At 32.5% G+C, this 20679-nt stretch overlaps 2 protein-coding genes across 2 annotated transcripts in view; one reads left to right on the forward strand and one right to left on the reverse strand.

Moving 5' to 3' along the window:
- Positions 1 to 8133, reverse strand: part of LOC111714813 (intraflagellar transport protein 140 homolog) — a 36566-nt gene extending 28433 nt beyond the window's left edge. The window contains exons 1-10 of the mRNA XM_023490016.1: positions 8013 to 8133; positions 7556 to 7588; positions 6466 to 6518; positions 5810 to 5888; positions 5015 to 5062; positions 4030 to 4086; positions 2443 to 2536; positions 1114 to 1219; positions 976 to 1048; positions 284 to 350 (exon numbers count right to left, since the gene is read on the reverse strand). Of these exons, the coding sequence (XP_023345784.1) occupies positions 284 to 350; positions 976 to 1048; positions 1114 to 1219; positions 2443 to 2536; positions 4030 to 4086; positions 5015 to 5062; positions 5810 to 5888; positions 6466 to 6518; positions 7556 to 7588; positions 8013 to 8124 (722 nt within the window). The 5' untranslated portion in view covers positions 8125 to 8133. The remainder of the gene's footprint in view (positions 1 to 283; positions 351 to 975; positions 1049 to 1113; positions 1220 to 2442; positions 2537 to 4029; positions 4087 to 5014; positions 5063 to 5809; positions 5889 to 6465; positions 6519 to 7555; positions 7589 to 8012) is intronic.
- A 1755-nt stretch (positions 8134 to 9888) lies between these two features.
- Positions 9889 to 20002, forward strand: LOC111714812 (UPF0676 protein C1494.01). Its single transcript, XM_023490015.1, has 15 exons — positions 9889 to 9904; positions 11340 to 11439; positions 11647 to 11704; positions 12108 to 12178; positions 13029 to 13098; positions 13228 to 13312; positions 13850 to 13960; positions 14996 to 15057; positions 15501 to 15530; positions 15898 to 15943; positions 16728 to 16794; positions 17803 to 17891; positions 18448 to 18511; positions 18902 to 18967; positions 19818 to 20002. The coding sequence occupies exons 1-15, from the start codon at positions 9890 to 9892 to the stop codon at positions 19865 to 19867; spliced, it is 984 nt and encodes a 327-aa protein (XP_023345783.1). The 5' UTR covers position 9889; the 3' UTR covers positions 19868 to 20002.
- Positions 20003 to 20679: the final 677 nt, after the last annotated feature.

Below are 20679 nucleotides of genomic sequence, written 5' to 3' on the forward strand. Positions count from 1 at the left end.
ACAGACCTATTTTTCATACTTAGTAATTTAATAACTTACTAGTAAAGCTATTTGCTTTGTAACAACATCAAATACTCTTTAGCATTGCTGTAATGTCGTCTTCATATTCTACAGTTTTCTGGTGATCACCGCATTACATTTCTGATATAAATCATAGGAACAAAAAAAAAGATTTAACATTGTCTGATGTAGCAATTTAGTCAGATTTGGTTTAATTCTAAGCTTTGAGTAGTAAAAGAGTTGTGCAAGACAATTTTTAAATTTTCTTTCACTATGTTATTACCTGATAGCTCCATCTGCCTGTAGGACTTCCATGCAGCTTCCATTCTCATTCAAGTAGTATATAACACCTGGAAATATACCAAATTTTGCATACAAACAAAACAAGTATTTTTTGTGGTCACACTGAATATTGTATGAGTTTAAATGTATTGGTTTGTGTCGCCATTTTTTTACTCCTTTAACCCAAAATGTTCGCAATTTTTTCTGTTTGATTTGGCGGGTTTTTTGAAAATTGCTGAGGACGACATTTTTTTCAGGGAATTTTTTTTATTTCCCTTAATCCATCCCTTGGGAGTTCTTACACTCACACAGCATTCGGTTCAGTCGGAAGAGGAATGGGTTATAAAACATGTCACTCCTTACCGACGAGATATCTGCTCGAAAACTTCAAGGGGAACCCCTTTAAACTTATTTTATCCCAACTAAGCACAATGGTTCTGTCCAAACCACGAGATCCTTCCGAACCTGAGATCCCGGTAAACTGCAAGAAAATCTTTCCAGTCCCCTGGAATCCCTCCGAACGCATTGGATCCCTCCGAACCCCTGGGATCCTGTGAACTTTTAACCCGGGATTCCTAAAAACACTTGTGATCCTTCCAAACCTTGAGAATGCCTCCAACTCCCTTGGGTTCCTCCAATTCCCTGTGATCCCTCCGATGCTCCAAACTCCTAGAAAAATCCAATTTTGCTAACCTGTCATCGATCCAACATAAAAGTTTAGATTTTCTTTTTTCTCCTCCAGTCCATACCCTCCTCTTCTACCAGTCTAAAAGCAAACATTAACAAATTAAAAATAAATTTTTAAGAATTAGAAAGTTAGGAATACACAACCTTGGGTCTCCATGAAGAAAAAAGATCAAGCGCGCGTTCATCTCCTTCGACAGCTGCGCGCGCCAATCCACTCATGTCAAGCTCTCCAGTGCGCTCGTAAGTGTTTCTATGTGTAAATTAAAGTAAAATCAAAATACCATGGGTTATTCCATTCTTTAATATACTTTTTATTCAAAAATTTATAAATTTTTAACTAAAATATAATTCATTATCCCCTAGTCAGCAAATAAAAGCCTAAAAAATATACACGTACCCTTAAAGGGAGTGTTGATTTTATTTTTTTTTATTTTATTTAGCTTACAACTTGTTTTCGAACATTCCTTCAAAATTTTAAAATGTCGTCTTCATTACCAAAAATCCTCGAAACAGGAATAAATGTTTTTATAAGGAACTCTCAGATCATAACAATTAAAAAATATTATGAAAAATCAACTATATATACAAATGTGGCAAAAGATAATCGATGACTATAGGTTGTAATATTTGAATGATTTGTTTGAAATTAAATAGATTTTTTTACGGTCTAAGTCGTATGTTGCATCTTTCTGAATTTGTATGGACACTACGTTCTTCGGTATTTGTCGTTTTCAACAATTTTCTCCTTATAGACGCAACAGATAGAAGTAAGATTATTAGCGATCAAAAGCGTCTTTTTATCGCATTAAGCCTATACCCCCATTCATTTGTCGCGAACACTCCCTTTAAGTAAAAAAACACTTTCATGATTTATTTTGGCAGCTCTGTTTTCTACGACAGCAAATCTCTAGGTTCAGTCGAGAAACTGAAGGGAGATTCAAAATGCCATGAACAATTCACAGCGGTCTATTTATCTAGGCATATCTTTAAAGAACCCTCCGCTACTAAAGGGATTCACAACGATACCCTTATTTACTTTATAACAATGAGTGGAAAGGTAACGAATTGGGAATCTAAAATGCTACACTTAAACGAAGTGGAAGGGTAACGAATTGAGAATCTAAAATGCTACACTTACACGAAGTTTAAAGGTAACGAATTGGGAATCTAAAATACTACACTTAAACGAAGTGGAAGTGTAACGAATTGGGAATCTAAAATGCTACACTTAAACGAAGTGGAAGGGTAACAAATTGGGAATCTAAAATGCTACACATAAACGAAGTGGAAGGGTAACGAATTGGGAATCTAAAATGCTACACTTAAACGAAGTGGAAAGGTAACGAATTGGGAATCTAAAATGCTACACTTGAACGAAAGGCATTGATGTCTCCAAAGCAATGACTTGCCGGCAACCCCTAACCTATTATGATTGAACATTTTGATAAAAAAGACAAAATGAAGAAAAGATACCTGAATATTATTTGTGATATCGGATCTTTCAGTTCATGATGAAACACTGTATTAAGTTGACCGGATCTATCAAAGGCCCAGCCTACTACAGAGCCTGAACAAATCATAAATTTAAAGGGACTGTAAGCGTAATTTCAAGTGACCCTGCATGCAGAGATGGCAATGCCCGATTTACAACGGTACCCTTGATAGCTTTGTCTGGTACAGTATGAATTAGATATCAATGTTTTTGTTTCTTTAAACTGTTTATTCTCATTTGCGTTTTTTCGGCGAAAGAGACTTGCAGTTGCGCATTCCTTGCTTTAGAGGCAATGGAGAAACTCACAGAAGTAAACACTTTTCGAGTTAGAAAAAAGCCGACGATATCTTTCACATTTTTAATCAGTTTAAGTTTTCAAGGGTTATACCGTTGAAAATCGAGCATTACCAAAGATCGTATTTGCATGAATGTTCACGTGATATAACGCTTATCAATCCCTTTAAACCAAAATAGGCTCTCTCTTTCCCGCAGAAAAAAAAAATATTTTGCCAATTTTTTCTTTTGACTCGAAGCTATAGACGGAAACACGCTGTAGTTCTAAAACAACTTTGTGTCGGCAACATTCTTCAATGTAAAAAGATCTTTTTCGAAATTTAAAAGTAAAATTCGATTAAAAAAAATAAAAATTAGATTTGAGATTAAAATGTTTAGATCTAGTAGCCAATCCAAGTTTGATGAAACCTGTATATTTCTAATATAAAATATAAAGGTTTTTTTACAACACAAAGTTTTTATTTTGTTTTAAAGTTTGCTACAACAAGCTAAAAGATAAAGATCAAATTTAAGCGACATCACTGGTACGACGTTGTGACCTCGAAGCTCATCTGTTTTGATTTTATACCCAAGAATCAAAAAACCAAATTTATTTGTTACGAATAAAAATTTCTAAACTGATTCGTTTTACTCAACATCTCTTTCATGAGCGGCCAGTTATGATTGAAAATATGTGAGATTTCAATCTTTCATTTAATATACTTTAGTTTGACGTGACCGTTTATTTTACTTTAGTTTTACGTGACCGTTTTGCTTACTTTAGTTTGACGTGACCGTTTGTTTACTTTAGTTTGACGTGACCGTTTACTACACTTTAGTTTGACGTGACCGTTTACTATACTTTAGTTTGACGTGACCGTTTAAATTACTTTAGTTTGACGTGACCGTTTTGTTTACTTTAGTTTGACGTGACCGTTTAATTCACTAGTTTTACATGACCGTTTTGTTTACTTTAGTTTGACGTTACCGTTTATTTTACGTTAGTTTGACGTTACCGTTTATTTTACTTTAGTTTGACGTGACCGTTTATTTACTTTATTTTGACGTGACCGTTTTGTTTACTTTAGTTTGACGAGACCGTTTAATTTACTTTAGTTTGACGTGACCGTTTACTATACTTTATTTTGACGTGACCGTTTTGTTCACTTTCGTTTGACGTGACCGTTTAATTTACTTTATTTTGACGTGACCGTTTACTATACTTTAGTTTGACGTTACCGTTTATTTTAGTTTAGTTTGACGTGACCGTTTACTACACTTTATTTTGACGTGACCTGCTGAATCTCCTGTGATCAGTCTAGCTCCTCCTTTGCTCCAGACAAGCAGGGAAACTGACATAATTTTATTTCAAAATATTTGGATTTTAAGTAAATTAAAACAACTTAATCGTGGAACTACAGTTAATTTCTTTAGTTGAAAGCTCGTAGACCCCCCCCCCCATCCACTTCTTTTGTCTTTGTATAATGTATACACTTTTTTTCAATAAATAAAGAAGCCAGTGGGTAGATTATTTGATATTGACAGAAAAAGGTTTGAACTCAAATAGCGAAAAAATTGTTAAAAGAAAACCTACAGTTTTGTAGAAATCCATTTGATAAACACCAATTCAATAAATTTGCTAGGTTAAAATCTAAGCCCACGCTTTTTATATTTGTAAAGTACTGGGTGTCCCACATCAAATTAGACAGCGTCAATGGGTCTAAATTACAATTTGTGGGATAAATCAGAAAATTTAAGAAGAATGAATCATTTTAAAAAATTTATTTAGGCTAATAGAAATTTTTTTTTGCAGAAAATGCTAGATTTTTCGATTATTATGTGCGTATTTTAGCGTTAAAGATTGGAGATAATCTAATATGATATGGGACGCTCTGTACATCCTAAAAGTATGAACATTACAGGCACAACCAATAAATTCAAATGTTTATAATATAAACGTTGAAACGGCTGAAACGATTGGGACCAAATTTTAGTGGAACCTCAAATAACCCCAAAGAAGGTTTAAGGACCATCAAAATAAAAAAAATGGAAAAAGTTTTTTTTTCTTAAAAATGCGCCAATTCAAAACAAAAATAGCCAACTTTCAGAACAATTAAAAGCTAAAATTATTTACGGGAAAGAGGGGACAAAGTGCTCTTACAGTCTTGTAGTGTGTATATTGTTGTTTTTTAAATTTATTATTTAAAATCATAAAATAAGTCTAACAGTCCTATTCCAAGGTTTAATGGGTTTTTTTCTGAATATTTTGTTGTTATTCTCCTGCAGCATTATGAATAGTTGGAACCTCTATACACAAGTTGTTGTGATCTAGCAAACAAGAGAAGTGTTTAGAAAAGGATCAGTTCAATTAAAGGGATTGTTATATTGTTTCAGGTACAAGTAAACAAACCAGTTTCAAAAATTCACTATAAATTTATAATATAATTTAATCTATATTTTAGTGTTTATTTATTTATATCTGAGTCTTTGCTTTATCTAAGAAAACAATATTTCTTTTATAAATTGTAATCTAAGTTTCGATTAATGACCAAATATAATGCAATAATTCCAACCCTTGTATCTAAAAAGGAGAACACTCCCTTTAAAGAGGTATGAATGGTTCAGCTCTATCTCGCAATCTTTTATTTAAATTCAGGGGTGTATAGTGTATACTCTCACTCATGTTTATTTTCTAGAAGAATCAATCATTATTCCCCACAAGTGAAATCAATGAACTTTAGGGTAATAAGTATAAGAAAGAATGAACATTTTTTATGTCCAATTTAATCAAATTATAATTCTGAAAAAATATACATCACTGTTTAAATTTAAACCAAAAATATTTAAAATATTAAAAACAGTCGCAGCATAATTATCATAATGTGCGATTAAAGAATAGAAAAAACCATTTTGAAAATTAAAAACAAACGCATTCAATAATTTGTCCAGTGGGAAATTGCAGGGCCGCGAATCATACCCAGCTAGCCCTTACCTGCATACGCCCAGCATTATTAGAAAAAATTTTCCCTGACCCGAAAAATGTTCTTAAAAAATTTATCAAACTGCTCTTTTTTCCTGAGAAAAGAAAAAGTTCTCCGTTTTCCCAGCCCACTACCAGAACCTTCTTTGTAGGATGCCACGCTACTGCGGTAACCTTAACAAATTAGAAATAATTCTACTGAAATGGAAGGAAGGGAGGATATCTATTGATGTTACATCCTGTTCTTTATGCTTTTTTATGCTCACATGTTGAAATTATAATCCTGTTTGATGTTTAAAGTGGTTGTAGGCTTAGTTTTAATTGACCCTACACCGAGGCATGTCCGATTCCCAATAGTACCATTATAAGCTTTGTAGGTTTAAAAACAATGAGATATTTAGATAGACACTCAGCCAACTCATCTCACGAAACCTCGATTCCAAGAGGAAGTGGGTTCATACAGTACAATTACTGCAGGGTCTGCAGGTTTTTTTTTTAGAACTTTATAAAGATCATATATACATTAGACATTTTGTTACCCCTCCCACCCCCTCCGCACTTCATGAAATGAGGGGGTACATATACCCACCTCCCTGGAAAGAGAGAGTACGTGGACTGTCTCCCCCCTCCTCGGAATGAAGGGGTACATGGGCCGTAACCAGCCCACCTCTCTGGAAAGAGTGGGTACGTGGGCATTTCACCCCCCTCCTTAGAATGAGGGGGTACATGGGCTGCACTCCCCCCTTCTGACCTGTGCAGTGGGGTGTGCAGGAAGATTAATACCATCAGCTTTCTCCCCCGTATCTAAAATATTAAATAACATCTCATATTACTCTAACAAGTAAACAACTCTTATTTCCGCTAAATAAACAAAATATCTATTTATGTCATTGTAATGGGTATTATTTAAGTGCGAAAAAGTTTTTGCCGGGATTTTTATTTTTTCTAGTTTGTTTAAGATCAAAATGAAAGTATTTTCACACCGAACGTAGTGAGGTCTGAAAATACTTTTATTTTGATCAAACGCATGATACCCATTTCAATAACATATATAGTTTTATTCAATTTTACTCAAATTATTTAAAAGCAGGTCGATAAAGTTACTTAATCACACTGTTGTAGGGTCCTGTTGTAGGGTGATTAAGTAACTTTATCACCCTACAATGAGACAAATTAGGTATGAAATTTGAAATTTTAAGAGCAGAATCACCCTACAACAGGAAATATTAGGTGTGATAAATTCCACCAAAATTGAACAAAAGAACGTACAACAACTCTTAAATATAAACCAGTATAAGTTTAATTTATAAAAAAAAAACATCAGCTTTAATCTCTGAAAAACAGAATAAAAACTCAAGAGAAAGTAAACTTCCTTACTACTCTGTATATTTCAGGTATATCGTATATGATTGTGTATCCTTAAAAAATCAACTTTACAAAGTACTTGGTTTTGGTATTATCAAAAACTATCAGGTATTAACTCTGCAAAAGTATCTTTACATGATTTAAAAATATTTTTTATAAAAGTACCCGTAAACACTCTTAAAAGTAAAATTCTAGAGTTAGTAGTTATAAAACTCTCCTATAGTGATCCAAAATGTGGTCTGTCTTTTTGTGCTTTTAATATTACCGGTATATTGACAGCACAAGAAAAAAACAAACCACATTTTGGAAATCCCAAGTTATTGTTTCAAGAATCATACATGTGATTGTGAATGAAGATTGAATGTTTAAAATAAATTCAAAGCTCAAAGACGTATCAAATGTAAAACTTCTGTCATGCTTCGTGGGACACCCTGTAGCACAATTATACAACTTATATATTCTTTTTTTTAAATTACCTGTGTAAACTGTAACATATCCTCCTTTCTCCTCTATACAACCAATATATTCATTAACAAAATCAAATCAAAAACTAAACTATAACAACAAAATACATTCAATTATTACCCTTATTAAAGTTAGCTGGAAAAAGTATTTTGAATTGCACATATTTATAACAAATAACGTCAATAGAAACAGCCAGAACCAGAAAACTGTGGAATAAAAAGACACCATTAAAGCTATATGATTATTTTACAAAGGAAATACTTATATTTTTAATAAAAACAGACCATTTAACTTAATAAGTGATTCTGTAAGTTACATTAGTAAACTATTAGCTTTGCAACATCAATGCATCAAATTTACTGGAGTATTGCTTCAATGTCGTCTTCATATTCAAAGGTTCTCTGGTTCTCACTGTATATCAGGCTAAACAAACTAAAATCTAAATAGTTGATTAATGAATATATATTCCTGAGTATGACCCAACCGCTAGATAAGGTAGGTTTGGGTGCCACGTGCTTGACACGTGAATATTACCCGCCCCTCCCCCTCCGCTCACGGCACAGTCAAAATACAACGACATTAGAAATCTGAAGAAAAATTCAAAACAATATGAAAATTTAGATCCAGGCTGATATAATGCATTAATTTTCAAGACTCGGTTGAATTTAATGTGTTGCAACGCTCTGGTCTTTGATTATACCTCGATCCCTACCAAACCTATTTACAGGCTTACCCACAAAAGATGAGACTGTATAGACGACAAAGGAAGGATATTTAATTTACTCTTAGGATCGCCATATTTAAATAGATTCAGGTCGTCTTTAAAGTAATATCATGGGCAACCCTGTACTTTTGTTGTATCCATATACATGTAAATTCAAAACTATATATAGCACTTGTTTTTAACTTAATAGTTTGACGGAACTAATTTGCAAGAGAACTATTGCCCCCCTCCCTCCCCACCCCCTTGAAAACACTATTTGATCAATATATTTGAATTNCACACACACACACAAACACACAACCTTAATAGTTGTTGGCTTAAACAATACATAGCAGAAAAAATATAATTTTAAGTAAAACATAAATTGTTCAAAATTATTATTCTGCTAAAAGTCACTTATTTCTTTTACAATGTGCAAAATGACGGATCCGAATTACGTATAGCATGTAAAATATTGTTAAACAAAACTCTGTAAATAAAATTATAATAACGAAGAATGGTATTCACTATTAACTGTCTGTTCTGCGTACCGGTATTAATTGTTTATTAAAAGGAAAGCCTAAAAATTCCTGCATTCCAGGATTACCTGACTTTCCCATTCTCTCAATGGTTTACTGAGAATATATTAAATGTCGTCTTATTTAAAAATTCTACCATAATTATTAGACAACTATATATTGGATAATTGAATATCTAAGATAGAAAGCTAGAAATATAGAGGGATAGTTTAAAGTAGACAAATAGAAAGAAATATAGATAGATAGATAGATAGATAGATAGATAGATAGATAGATAGATAGATAGATAGATAGATAGATAGATAGATAGATAGATAGATAGATAGATAGATAGATAGATAGATAGATAGATAGATAGATAGATAGATAGATAGATAGATAGATCGATAGATCGATAGATAGATTATTAGATATATAGATAGATTTTGATGCTTTCAAATTAGACTTTTGATGCTTTACTATACACGGTCAAAGCATCTAAAGCGTTGAAATAAAAAACTATTATATTTTTTGACTTGATAACTAATAGGTTACAGATAATTGAAAATCGCGACATTTGACAATTATAGTATTATGGATACTTAGTTGATAGGTATTAAATAGATAGACAGACAGATAGAAAGATAGAAAGACAGATAGATGCACACAGATTTTATAGATAGATAGATACCTATATCTATATTATAGATAGATTAGATAACTATACATAGAGAGATGGATAGATAGGTTAATACTTAGATAGAAAGATATAGAAAGATTTGATTATCACATGTTACATCTTATACAAATAAACTTGATAAAAGGATTCAGCTAAACCGGAGTCATGTATATAAGTGTATATAGAATGTCGTGCTACTGTATAAATATTAAAATATATTTATATAAATATGAATTTTATACACCTAATTCAAAGCGCTTTGTAGCTCTTTTGTTAAGATTTAGAATATATATAATCTAAGGTTTTCTGTCTTTAAATTAACATGTTACCGATTTCTTGCAATGCAGAGGTTAGAGATAGCAGTAAATAAAAGAAAACTTCTTGGCGTTATTTCAAGATAAAAACAAAAAAACTATTAAAATGTCAAACTTTTTTTTCAGAAATAATGTCAGCAATCAAGGTGAATTATGATTTTGATTTCTAATTAAATATTTGATATATCTTGAAATAAATATGTTTTTTAAATATTAAAGAACCTGTCAAATCATTCGTTGGGATGTTTAGAAAGATGAAAATTTCCCTGTATGATAATTGAAGGACTGCAGTATGGCTTTGGTGAATTATATTGACGTACTAAGCCTAGGGGTGTCAGAAATGATTTTTTTTGCATTTTTTGAAAACGTCCAATAAACCTAAAAAAGTTTAATTTTGATAAAACTTTTTGTTCTGGATGATTACAAATATCTATCTAAAAATTTAAGAAAGTTTTCGATAGATATTTGCAATCATTCAGAACAAAAAGTTTTATCAAAAATTAAACTTAAAAAGTTTTATAGAAGTTTTTAAAAATTTGCAAAAAAAATCATTTCTGACACCCCTAGGCTTTGTACGCCAATATAATTCACCAAAACCATACTGCAGTCCTTCAATTATCATACAGGGAAATTTTCATCTTTCTAAAGATCCCAACGAATAATTTGACAGGTTCTTTGTAGAAAAATAGTTTTCGTAAGATTTTGTAAATGCAGGTAACAACCGCGAAAGAAATAAGAATATTTTGGAAAAACGACAACAATTGACATAAATCAGTTTATAAAAATTTATAATTGTCCCAAGGGACGTTGAGTAACTTAACATCCCTCTGTTGGGGAAATCATATGGCCGGTAATGTTGGTGAAACGGCGGTAAAATAGAAAGTCGTCTTCATTGTGTTGATATATACGACGACGACTGTATGAGAAAAGGAAATTTAATTGGTTAAATATTAGTAATTCAAATTTGCTGTTCTCCTCAATTGCTCTTTGATGATTGAAAACATATTAGATTTTAATATTACGTCAAATACCTTTACTTTAGCGTGTTATATTAATATGTTAGACATATTCCTTGGCAGTATTAACTTTATTTTTTTTTTATCTGGTTTCCCTATCAATTTGGGCCCGATCGGTTCAGCCGTTTTCACGTTTATTGGATACAAGCTCATAAACAGACTGCACTGTCTCTGTATTATTTGGAAACTGGCGTCAACGGGCTCCGGAAATGTTAAGAAAAGCATAAGATGGTATTTAAAGGGACTGTAAACGTATTTTCAAATGACCCTCCATTCGAATCCCGATTCACAACAGTACTCTTTAAAGCGTTGTCTGATCAAGTATGAAATAAATTCTGATTATTTGTAATGGAAGTTTCTCTACTAAGCTGACTTAACCGCATTCTCACTGCAGAGAAACATGTAGGAATTATCAGGAATTCGACAATATCGTTGATCAGAGAAAGGTTTCAAGGGTATACCGTTGTGAATCAGGCATCATGCTTTCTATGGACATGTCGGAGAGTTACTTGAAATTACGCTTTCAGCCCCTTTAATATAAATCTAAATAAATAAATTATTCAAGATTCTGGATGTTGAGAAAATATCTCTGGTCCGGGATGATATATCTCCAGAAGATGTTGCAGATGTTGGTGCTGAAATATCAGACGCATTCCAACACATAGATAAACACTAAACTGAAATATCATAGGTAAACACTAAACTGAAATATCATAGGTAAACACTTAACTGAAATATCATAGGTAAACACTAAACAGGGATTTCAATCATTAAAGGAACCATGTGAGTGTATTTAAAAGTCATTTTATTTCTGCATTCATTTGCAGACTCCTTGTGAAAATTCTTGTTATGCATTTTTGTTTTGTTTGTAGGATTTGCGTACATCAAAAACCATGGAATTCCACAAGATGTTATAGACAATGCATTCAAGTAAGAAACATTTTGAGGTGAACAGAACTGGAACTCTTGTATTGCAGATCCATGTTTGATTTATCTTTACTTATAATCATTATTCGATATCCCGAATTGTAATTGTCCCAAAGTAAGGGTTAAAGAGAGATTTGACCAGTGGGGGAATAACTAAAATGAAGATAAGTTTAAGTTTTTATAGATCATTGAATTAAAGGTGTTCACTGTGGATATCGAGATTATGCAATCGAAATTATGAGTATCTAACACAAAAGTTCCAAACTTTCAATTCTTGAGCATTTTCGGATTAAAACATTTCCCAGCATGTTAATGTTTCAAATTTCAAGTAAGAAAAGGTCAAAATTCGTTAAATCTAATATTTCAGTTTAAGACCAGCAATTGTTTATATTTTTTCTATTTTTAGAAGTTCATTAAGTTTCTTCAAGCTTGAAGATGAAGTTAAATCAATGTATCCAAAAGGAGGAGACTACCAGGGTAGGATGTAAAAATATCTTTTCAAACTAATATGGGAAATAAAATATCATAAAAAAACAATTAATTGATTCACATTTTTATATTTACACTAGTTCATTGTCGAAAAATCCTAACAATCCACCACCAGTTATATCAAATGTAATGTAAACAATAAATATGTAACTTTCCTTTTCTATTCCTTTCATTTTACTTTTATTTTTAAAATTTTTTTTATAATTGGGGGAAATATTCCCACAATTTCTATTTTTTAAATATTTTCTCCTGAAACACTTAATTTTATATGTTTTTGTTATATTTCATAAATAAATAATTACTTACTTACTTTCTAAATAATTACTTTAGATCGTTTTTAAACAAATCCCAACCCTACTCTCTAGCACTAGAATTATATCATTTTCTTCTAAATATATTTCGCCAAAAACTTTGGCATCATCAGGAGTTTGTCCTTATTCTTTTGAAGTGTATTGAATAATTACTTACTAACTAAACGGGAAAAATGTTCGACGGAACTTGAAAAACCTATCGTTTTTTTAATGGAACAATCGAATTTTCAAAAGATTTATAAAAAAAACTATTGTTTTTTTTACTGAACGAATATTTTTTTCAAACAAACTTTTTAAAAACTATGGCAGAAATCTATGGCAACCATCCTGCTACTTTTTTTTGTGATCAAATATCTCAAAATTCAAAAAAAATTTAAAAATTGTAAGGATGAGCGATAAAAGTAAGAAGAGCATATCAGAACTTAAAATATCAACAGAATATTTATCTATGTTACTTGTTGAAAATGACTAGAAATGGGCCGGAATCCATAAAAAAAATCTTTTAAAGATTGATCAACGATATCCAGGTTGGGTGTGTGAGGGAAGAGAGATCTTTGATCAGGATGAGGATGGAAAGATCGCTGATCATGAAGTTAGGTAAAAATATCAAAATAAAAAGTTGTTATTCCATTTTTGTAAGATTTGTTTAGCTTTATTAGTTCTTGATCTAAATGATCGTAGGATCAATATTGATCCCATGAACCCTCTTATGCTCTTATATTTCAGGGAGACCTATGATTTATTGAATATATCTTCTGGTGGTAAATTTCCTGATAAAGATTGTCCAACTCTAAGGCCAGCTTTAGTTAAGGTTAATAATCATTTTACCAGAGGGGAGGGACGGAGAGAGAAGGAGGGGATTGAGTCTTTGCTGGAAACTAGGATTTTCTAATCCCTATATCTTTGCAAACAAATGTTGTATATCTTAGATATTTCAAACTATTAATTCTGTTAGATAAAATAATCTAAGTTTAAAGTATAAAAAGAGTTCACCATCAGGGGGCAAAGATAAAGGGATTAGAAAACTTTTTGTGACAAAGGCTCAAGTCCTTTACTCAAATCAGACTTTGCTTCGAAACTCATTGGACACAATGGCACAAAAAACAGGAGATTTTAATGCCAGGGGTCAAACTTGGGTCTTTGTCACAAACTCAAATTTTCTAATCCCTATATTTGTCCAACCTGATGATGTAAATCTATGATATTTCAAAGTTAGATTATTTGATCAATTATTTGATTCAAAGTTTGAACTATCTAAAATCTACGACATTGAATTTAAAGATATAGGGATTAGAAAATCAGAGTTTGTTGGAAAGACACAAATCCTTTAATAAAACTTTTGCTTCAGCTCGGAGAGCTGAGTGTTAAGCTAAGTTTACGGATTCTGCAATGTATCTCTGTCAGTTTGAACCAGGATCCTGAGTATCTTCTCAACCAGCATCAAGGAGTACTTGATCAGGTATCCTACAGTGCTTTAAACCTTACCAGGACCCTGAGTTTCTTCTCAACCAGCATCAAGGAGTACTTGATCAGGTATCCTACAGTGCTTTAAACCAGGACCCTGAGTATCTTCTTAATACACATCAAGGAGTACTTGATCAGATATCCTATAGAGCTTTAAACCAGGACCCTGAGTATCTTCTAAACCAGCATCTAGAAGTATCAGATTAAGAAACAGTACTTTTGATCAAGTTCAAGAAAGGAGTAGCAGTATAGATTGGGATCATTATTTTGGCTTTAAGAGAGTNATTCATATTCAAGCTTTCTAAATCTGTCGGGACTGGGGGTGCTTGCATTTGGAGGAAAATCCCTTTTTATTTGTTTGGATTCAGTTTGTTAGAAAAGATTTTGTGATCGTTAAATTTACGCAAAATCAATCGGGGGAAAATAATCTGATGTTATCATTCTCCAGATTAAATATGGATGTGGGCCATGTTATGATAAAAATATGAGAATGAAGGGGCGGGGGGGTTTGATGAATTTAGTACATTTAGAACAGTTTACTTATCCTTCTAAAACATTATGTTGTATAATAGTGCCCAGGGGCGTATTCAGGAATTTTTCCAGGGGGCGGGCATACATTTTTTTCTTTCTCAGGGGGCGCAAAAACCCGAAATCCATAACTTTAAACCAGGACCCTGAGTATCTTATTAATACACATCAAGGAGTACTTGATCAGATATCCTATAGAGCTTTAAACCAGGACCCTGAGTATCTTCTAAACCAGCATCTAGAAGTATCAGATTAAGAAACAGTACTTTTGATCAAGTTCAAGAAAGGAGTAGCAGTATAGATTGGGATCATTATTTTGGCTTTAAGAGAGTCCAAAAGAATCTAAGATGTTTCAGATATTTAGTAAATTGTATGCTCTATAAATTGGCTTTTATCTTACAGTGCACTTTTTTCTCCATAATTTTTTTATGGGGGGAGGGGGGGTTGTCTTAGATCCAGACCTCCGAAGCTTTTTTAGAACTGAACTATTTCTTTGTTTTAGGGAATAGGAGACATTGCTACCAATGGGTCGACACTAAGATCAATCCACTATCCACCAATAAGGAATAATTGAAAAAGAATACAAATAAATTTTATATAACTGTGCAACATTCGTTAACGAACGACAAGCTTTTATAAATTAACGAATGATTCTGTTAACTATAAACAAAAAAACTGTTTAGAGAAAAACGAAAATAAAAAAGCGAACGAATGTGTTTTAGACTTTCGTTAATTTTGCTGCTTAAGATAGAAACTAACTGAAAATAAAGAATACATTTTTATTTTTTGGCACCTTTAATAAGCTCGTCAACGAACGTTAACCTTTTTAAAAATAACAAAAAGTACCGCCGACTGAATTAAACGTTCAGTTTTTGGCTGCGAACGAACAGATATCTGAAAAGTTGGACTTTTGAGCAATTTTAGCAAAACGTTAACAAATGGTTTGAAAAAAGTCCCAGCCCCAATATTTGCAAACATTTAAAAAAAACTTTTCACTTTTTCCTAAGTGAGGATGAAGCAAGGCCCGGAATAGTCAGGTGATTAAAATTGAATAAAATAGGTCGAAATATTTCATGATTTATTGATTAGCTAAATGAATTGCCCGGAGTTATCCGTAGAATTAAAAAAAAATTTGAAAAAAAAAAATTTATTTTTTAGCCTTCATGACCCCAATGGTACCCATGAGTTTCCAAAAAAAAATTTCAGCCAATTTAGTCCTGCCGTTTGGCCAGCTATAGCTAACATATATATAGCTGGAGATTTCACCTTATTTTCTTTGGTGGCAAATGCTTGATTTTCAGTTCTGGTAACTTGCTGACACTAAAATATTTATAATGTTGAGATAGGGTTTGCCGAAACTTGAATTTTTGAAAATACCTAAAATATATAGATTGATTATTTCAGATGTGGAGAGCATTCTGATTATGGAACCTTTACCTTGCTTTTCCAGGTATTCGCCAGCTAAAGCTGAAACATCTTTAATATAACTTTGAAATTTATATTTCCTCATAATCTTTAAATGTTAATGTGTAGGTAATAGGTATATTTACTATAAAGGGTCACCCACAAAGAATGAGCCTTTAATGACGACCTAAAACTTTTTCAATATAGCCACATGGAGATTTATTTTGGTCCATAGCCTTAAATATTGTTTTTTTTTAAACCCATTTACAATGGTTTAAAAAGATAAAACAAGCCTCATCTAAGAATAAAAACTGAATAAGTTCCGTAAAATTGTTTCATGTTTTGTGGGTAACCCTGTTCGGCTGTAGCTTGGCTTAATTATATTTAAAGGATCTTAATTATACGTGAGCGTTTATTGCCATCTTTGCATAGAGGCTCACTTGAAAGCATGCTTTGCTGTAACAAGAGGCAATCTTCTGCTGTGTTTTAGACAAATTTAAAAAATGTAATTGATTACATTCAGTGCTGTGTACAATACAGAACATTTAATTGCTATAGCATATACAGGGTGTCCCACATCATAATAGATTGTCAATCGGTCTAAATACGATTTTCAGGACTAATTAGAAAATTTAAGAAGATTGAATCATTTTGAAAAATTGAATAAGGCTAATATAAGAATTTTCTTGCGGAAAATACTAGTTTTTTTTTTTGAGTATTATGGTTTTATTTTGGCGTTAAAGCTTGGAGATAATCTAATATGATATGGGACGCTCTGTATGATCAACTGACACAAAAAACAGATCATTCCAAACCCAAAATATATTTAGGATGATATGGGTGGCTTAGAGGCCAAATCTGTTGATGGCAGCTGGGTTTTAGCTGACCCTGTTCCAGGTGAAGATAATCTGTTCATCCACTGTTTCATCAAAATATATTACTTTCATCAGATATAACAATGATTTTTGTTTGATAACATTATAAATTATGTACTACAGAGAATATCATGTTATAAGATCGTAGCGCGCAAAAATACACACAACACAGACCACTCATGATTTCTGTTTTTTTTTTCATACAAATGTAATATTTGCCGGCACTTTAAAAGTTGCATTATTCGAGCCGATACGACATATACGGAATAATGCATTCAGTCGATCATACTGTCCAGTCTGGAATACCCAACGCAGTGTTGATACAACACGTTTTATACAAGAAATGTAGCCTTATACAACTACCTTTTCAAATTAAGTTTGTAACATTTTTTGGCTAAAAACTCTCCAAAAAAGCATATATGTTAATATAACTAGCAGCTGAAGTGCCCGGCGTTGCCCGTAGAATTTAGAAACACTAGAAAAAATTCCAATTGAAAAAAACAATTTTTTTGCCTATGTCACCCCCAGGGTATCTATGTTAGGTACTTTCTCGAAGGATTTTTCCCAAGTGGCAACTTCCCAACTGTGCAATTTCCCAACCGGTAACCCCGAAGTATGTTCTTGCCGCAGCGCTCTGCACCCTAGCCCATCCTAGCCGCAGCGCTCGGCCAACATTGAAGCCTTCCGCACCTTAGAGGGCCTAACCTAACCTTTGGAAAGTTGCCGCTTAAGAAGTTGCACATTTGGGAAGTTGTCACTTGGGAAGTCGCCCTTGGGAAAATACCTTAGGAAAATTACCCACCATATGTATATATGAGCAAAATTATTTCTTAAATAGATTTTTTCAAAATTGTTTTACCTTTAACAACCAGACAATACAATTATTCTTATATCAATGGAAAATTCTCTATAAATTAAACTCTATTATCAAATTATTAATTGAATAGAGAAATAACTAATTTGGTTATCGTAGGAACAATTTTTATGAATATGGGTGATCTGCTGGAAAATATAATAATGGTTATCGTAGGAACAATTTTAATGAATGTGGGTGATCTGCTGGAAAATATTACTGCTGGTAGATTTCAAGCCACTAGACATAGGGTTAGAATTCCCGAGGTAATATTCAGCATCAATGTATGGAGCACGGGCAGTGATGTTAGGTAGTTTCCCAAAGGCATTTTCCCGAGCGCCAACCTCCGAGTGGCAACTTCCCAAATGTGCAATTTGTCAAGTGGAAACTTCTGGCAACTTCCCAAATGTGCAATTTCTCAAGTGTAAACTACTGGTCACTTCCCAAATGTGCAATTTCTCAAGTGGAAACTACTGGCCACTTCCCAAATGTGCAATTTCTCAAGTGGAAACTTCTCAGGTCTATCCTAGCCGCAGTGCTCGGCTCCCTTTCGCATACTCTATCTACATCACTCCTGTCCTGTTCCCTAGCCCATCATAGCCGCAGTACTTGGCCCCTAATGCAGCCTGCGGCTAATCACCCTCGGAAAATAGGTTTTATAAAAGTTTAAATCTTTTAAACTTAATAGCTTATTGATATTTAGTGAACCAATATTACAATATAAAATTACATAGAATTTTCCTGTTTGGTATTCATTTTGGTTCTCCTAATTTTCTATGTTATATCCTTTTTTAATTTTTTTTTCTTTGACTTATTTTCTAGGAAGAGCTGAGAAGAAAGTGCGCCAGACAATCCATTGCATTCTTTGTTCACCCAGATGACGAAGGTGAATTTTATCATAATATGTTTTGAAGACTCTTCCTGCGGCCCCCCTTCCTATAATCAACAATTTTATCTTTTAACTGTTACTCTGAAAGTCCCCATTTTCGATAGTTTTCAATTTTTTTGTTTTTAAATTTTTTGTTTTTAAATATTTAGTTTTTAAATTGGTGCATTTATAATGATAATAAATGTCAAAACAAACTTGGTAGCATTTTTTAACTTTGAAAGTGCATGAACCTCCCTGCAGCTGGGTTCATGTGAGTTGCCACAGATATATTGGGTCTTGCTTGATGCTTATTCTGCCTTCTAATCCATAACCTTTCACAAATTCAATCTGTTCATTACCAAAAACCCCCCTGGCCCACTAAGGCAATTACAAAAAAAATCTGTTTAGTTTTATGTGAACCTCTGTCTGGGCCTGATTCTAGATACCCGCCTGTAACTGCAAAACAACATCTCTGTAAGTTCTTTTTTTAAAATTAAATCAAAAGGATTAAAAGCGTAATTTCATGTGACCTTAACTGATGCCAGAATAACAATGCCTGATGTAAAGCGGTGCTGATTATGGACAGAGTACACAGTACACACTTTTGATTTTCTTCTTTATCCTCTTTTTGGATATCCCTACTGTATAAAAGTTGTATTTGATAACAATGACAGATACGATGCTATATCGATGGGACTATTATCCGATTGAACTAAAGTCAGCTGTTCACAATTAATTGCCAGCTTTTGGAGCATTTCACCAAATATAAATTTAATTCATGTTAATGTGAACTTATTAAAAAGCATATTTTATCACATTTGAGGCCTATAGCCATTTTGAACGTTAGTCTTAACTCTTAATAAACATAAATCCAAAACTTACGTATGTTTAATCGATCATTAGTTCAATTGATAATACACCATCAACATTTCTCTAATCTCTAGAAATTAATCTATATAGACTAAATTAGTCTTGATATTAACAAAAAGAGAGGATCAGGCATATGATCTCAATATCCACCATTCTAAAGTTTTCAGCTGAAAACAATTTTCAAAAATTTGAACGTAGAAATCTTGTTTATGTGAGTTCTAAAAAGTAAATATTATAATTATTCTTAAATAAATAAAACCAGTTGCAAATCAAATGTTCAATTAATTACAAGCGTTTCTGTAGTTTATAACAAAAAAGTCCGTCATCCTTGATCAGTCAAAGGCATACCCCTGCCGGCCATGGTCTACAAATGGAAGGTCATTACTGTCTCTAAAATATCTTAAATTTTTTAATAAATCAAGTTGATGTTGATTAATGTTTGATAATATTTTAGATAACCGTCTCTCAGCAACATACGGAGCAGCGATGATGGAACAAAAATAGATTTTCGTGTCTTCTATTTGTTTTAAGCATAAAAAATATTAAAAAAAATATTTTACTATTTTATAGAACAGTGAACATTTTCCCTAAAAGAAATTGATTCTTTGCCACAAACTTAAATGGTCATATCCCTAAATCTTTGCATCCGGATGGTGTAACCCTTTGATATTTCGAACTTAGGTTATTAAATCTAACATATTTCAAAGTTTGAATATCTAAGGTCTATGATTTTAGCTTGCAAAGGATTTGAAAATCGGAGTTTGTGGGGAAAGACTCAATTCCTTTGCTAAAAAAATTGATTACGCCTTTGATCCTATATAGTAGGTTTGTAGGAAGCTTTTTAAATATGTTATAGTTTGACTATTCCAACCAGATTTTTAGAGGAAAAACTGTTGGGGACAAAAAATACTGTTGGTTTTCAGTTTTTTTTAAATCGATATATAATCAATAAGTAAAAAAACGGTCAAAAATGCTGAGTAAATGCTACAAATTGTAGCATAGAAAATGCAGAGTAAATGCTACATTGCTGTATAGAAAATGCAGAGTAAATGTTACATTGTAGTATAAAGAATGAAGAGTAAATGCTACATTGTAGTAAAGAGAATGCAGAGTAAATGCTACATTGCTGTATAGAAAATTCAATTTACATTGTAGTAAAGAAAATGCAGAGTAAATACTACATTGTAATTTGTAGTATAGAAAATGCAGAGTAAATGCTACATTGCTGTAAAGAAAATTCAGAGTAAATGCTGCATTGCAGTATAGAATATGCAGAGTAAATGCTACATTGTAGTATAGAAAATGCATAGTAAATG

This window comes from Eurytemora carolleeae, unplaced genomic scaffold, assembly GCF_000591075.1.
Source record: "Eurytemora carolleeae unplaced genomic scaffold, Eaff_2.0 scaffold1634, whole genome shotgun sequence".
Classification (NCBI taxonomy): Eukaryota; Metazoa; Arthropoda; class Copepoda; order Calanoida; family Temoridae; genus Eurytemora; species Eurytemora carolleeae.

What these genes read in the sequence shown, in the direction of transcription:
- LOC111714812 (XM_023490015.1), top strand. An exon ending in ATAGGGTTAGAATTCCCGAG is followed by an intron (nt 17,892 to 18,447) that starts GTAATATTCAGC and finishes CTTATTTTCTAG; the next exon opens with GAAGAGCTGAGAAGAAAGTG. An exon ending in TGTTCACCCAGATGACGAAG is followed by an intron (nt 18,512 to 18,901) that starts GTGAATTTTATC and finishes AAATCTGTTTAG; the next exon opens with TTTTATGTGAACCTCTGTCT.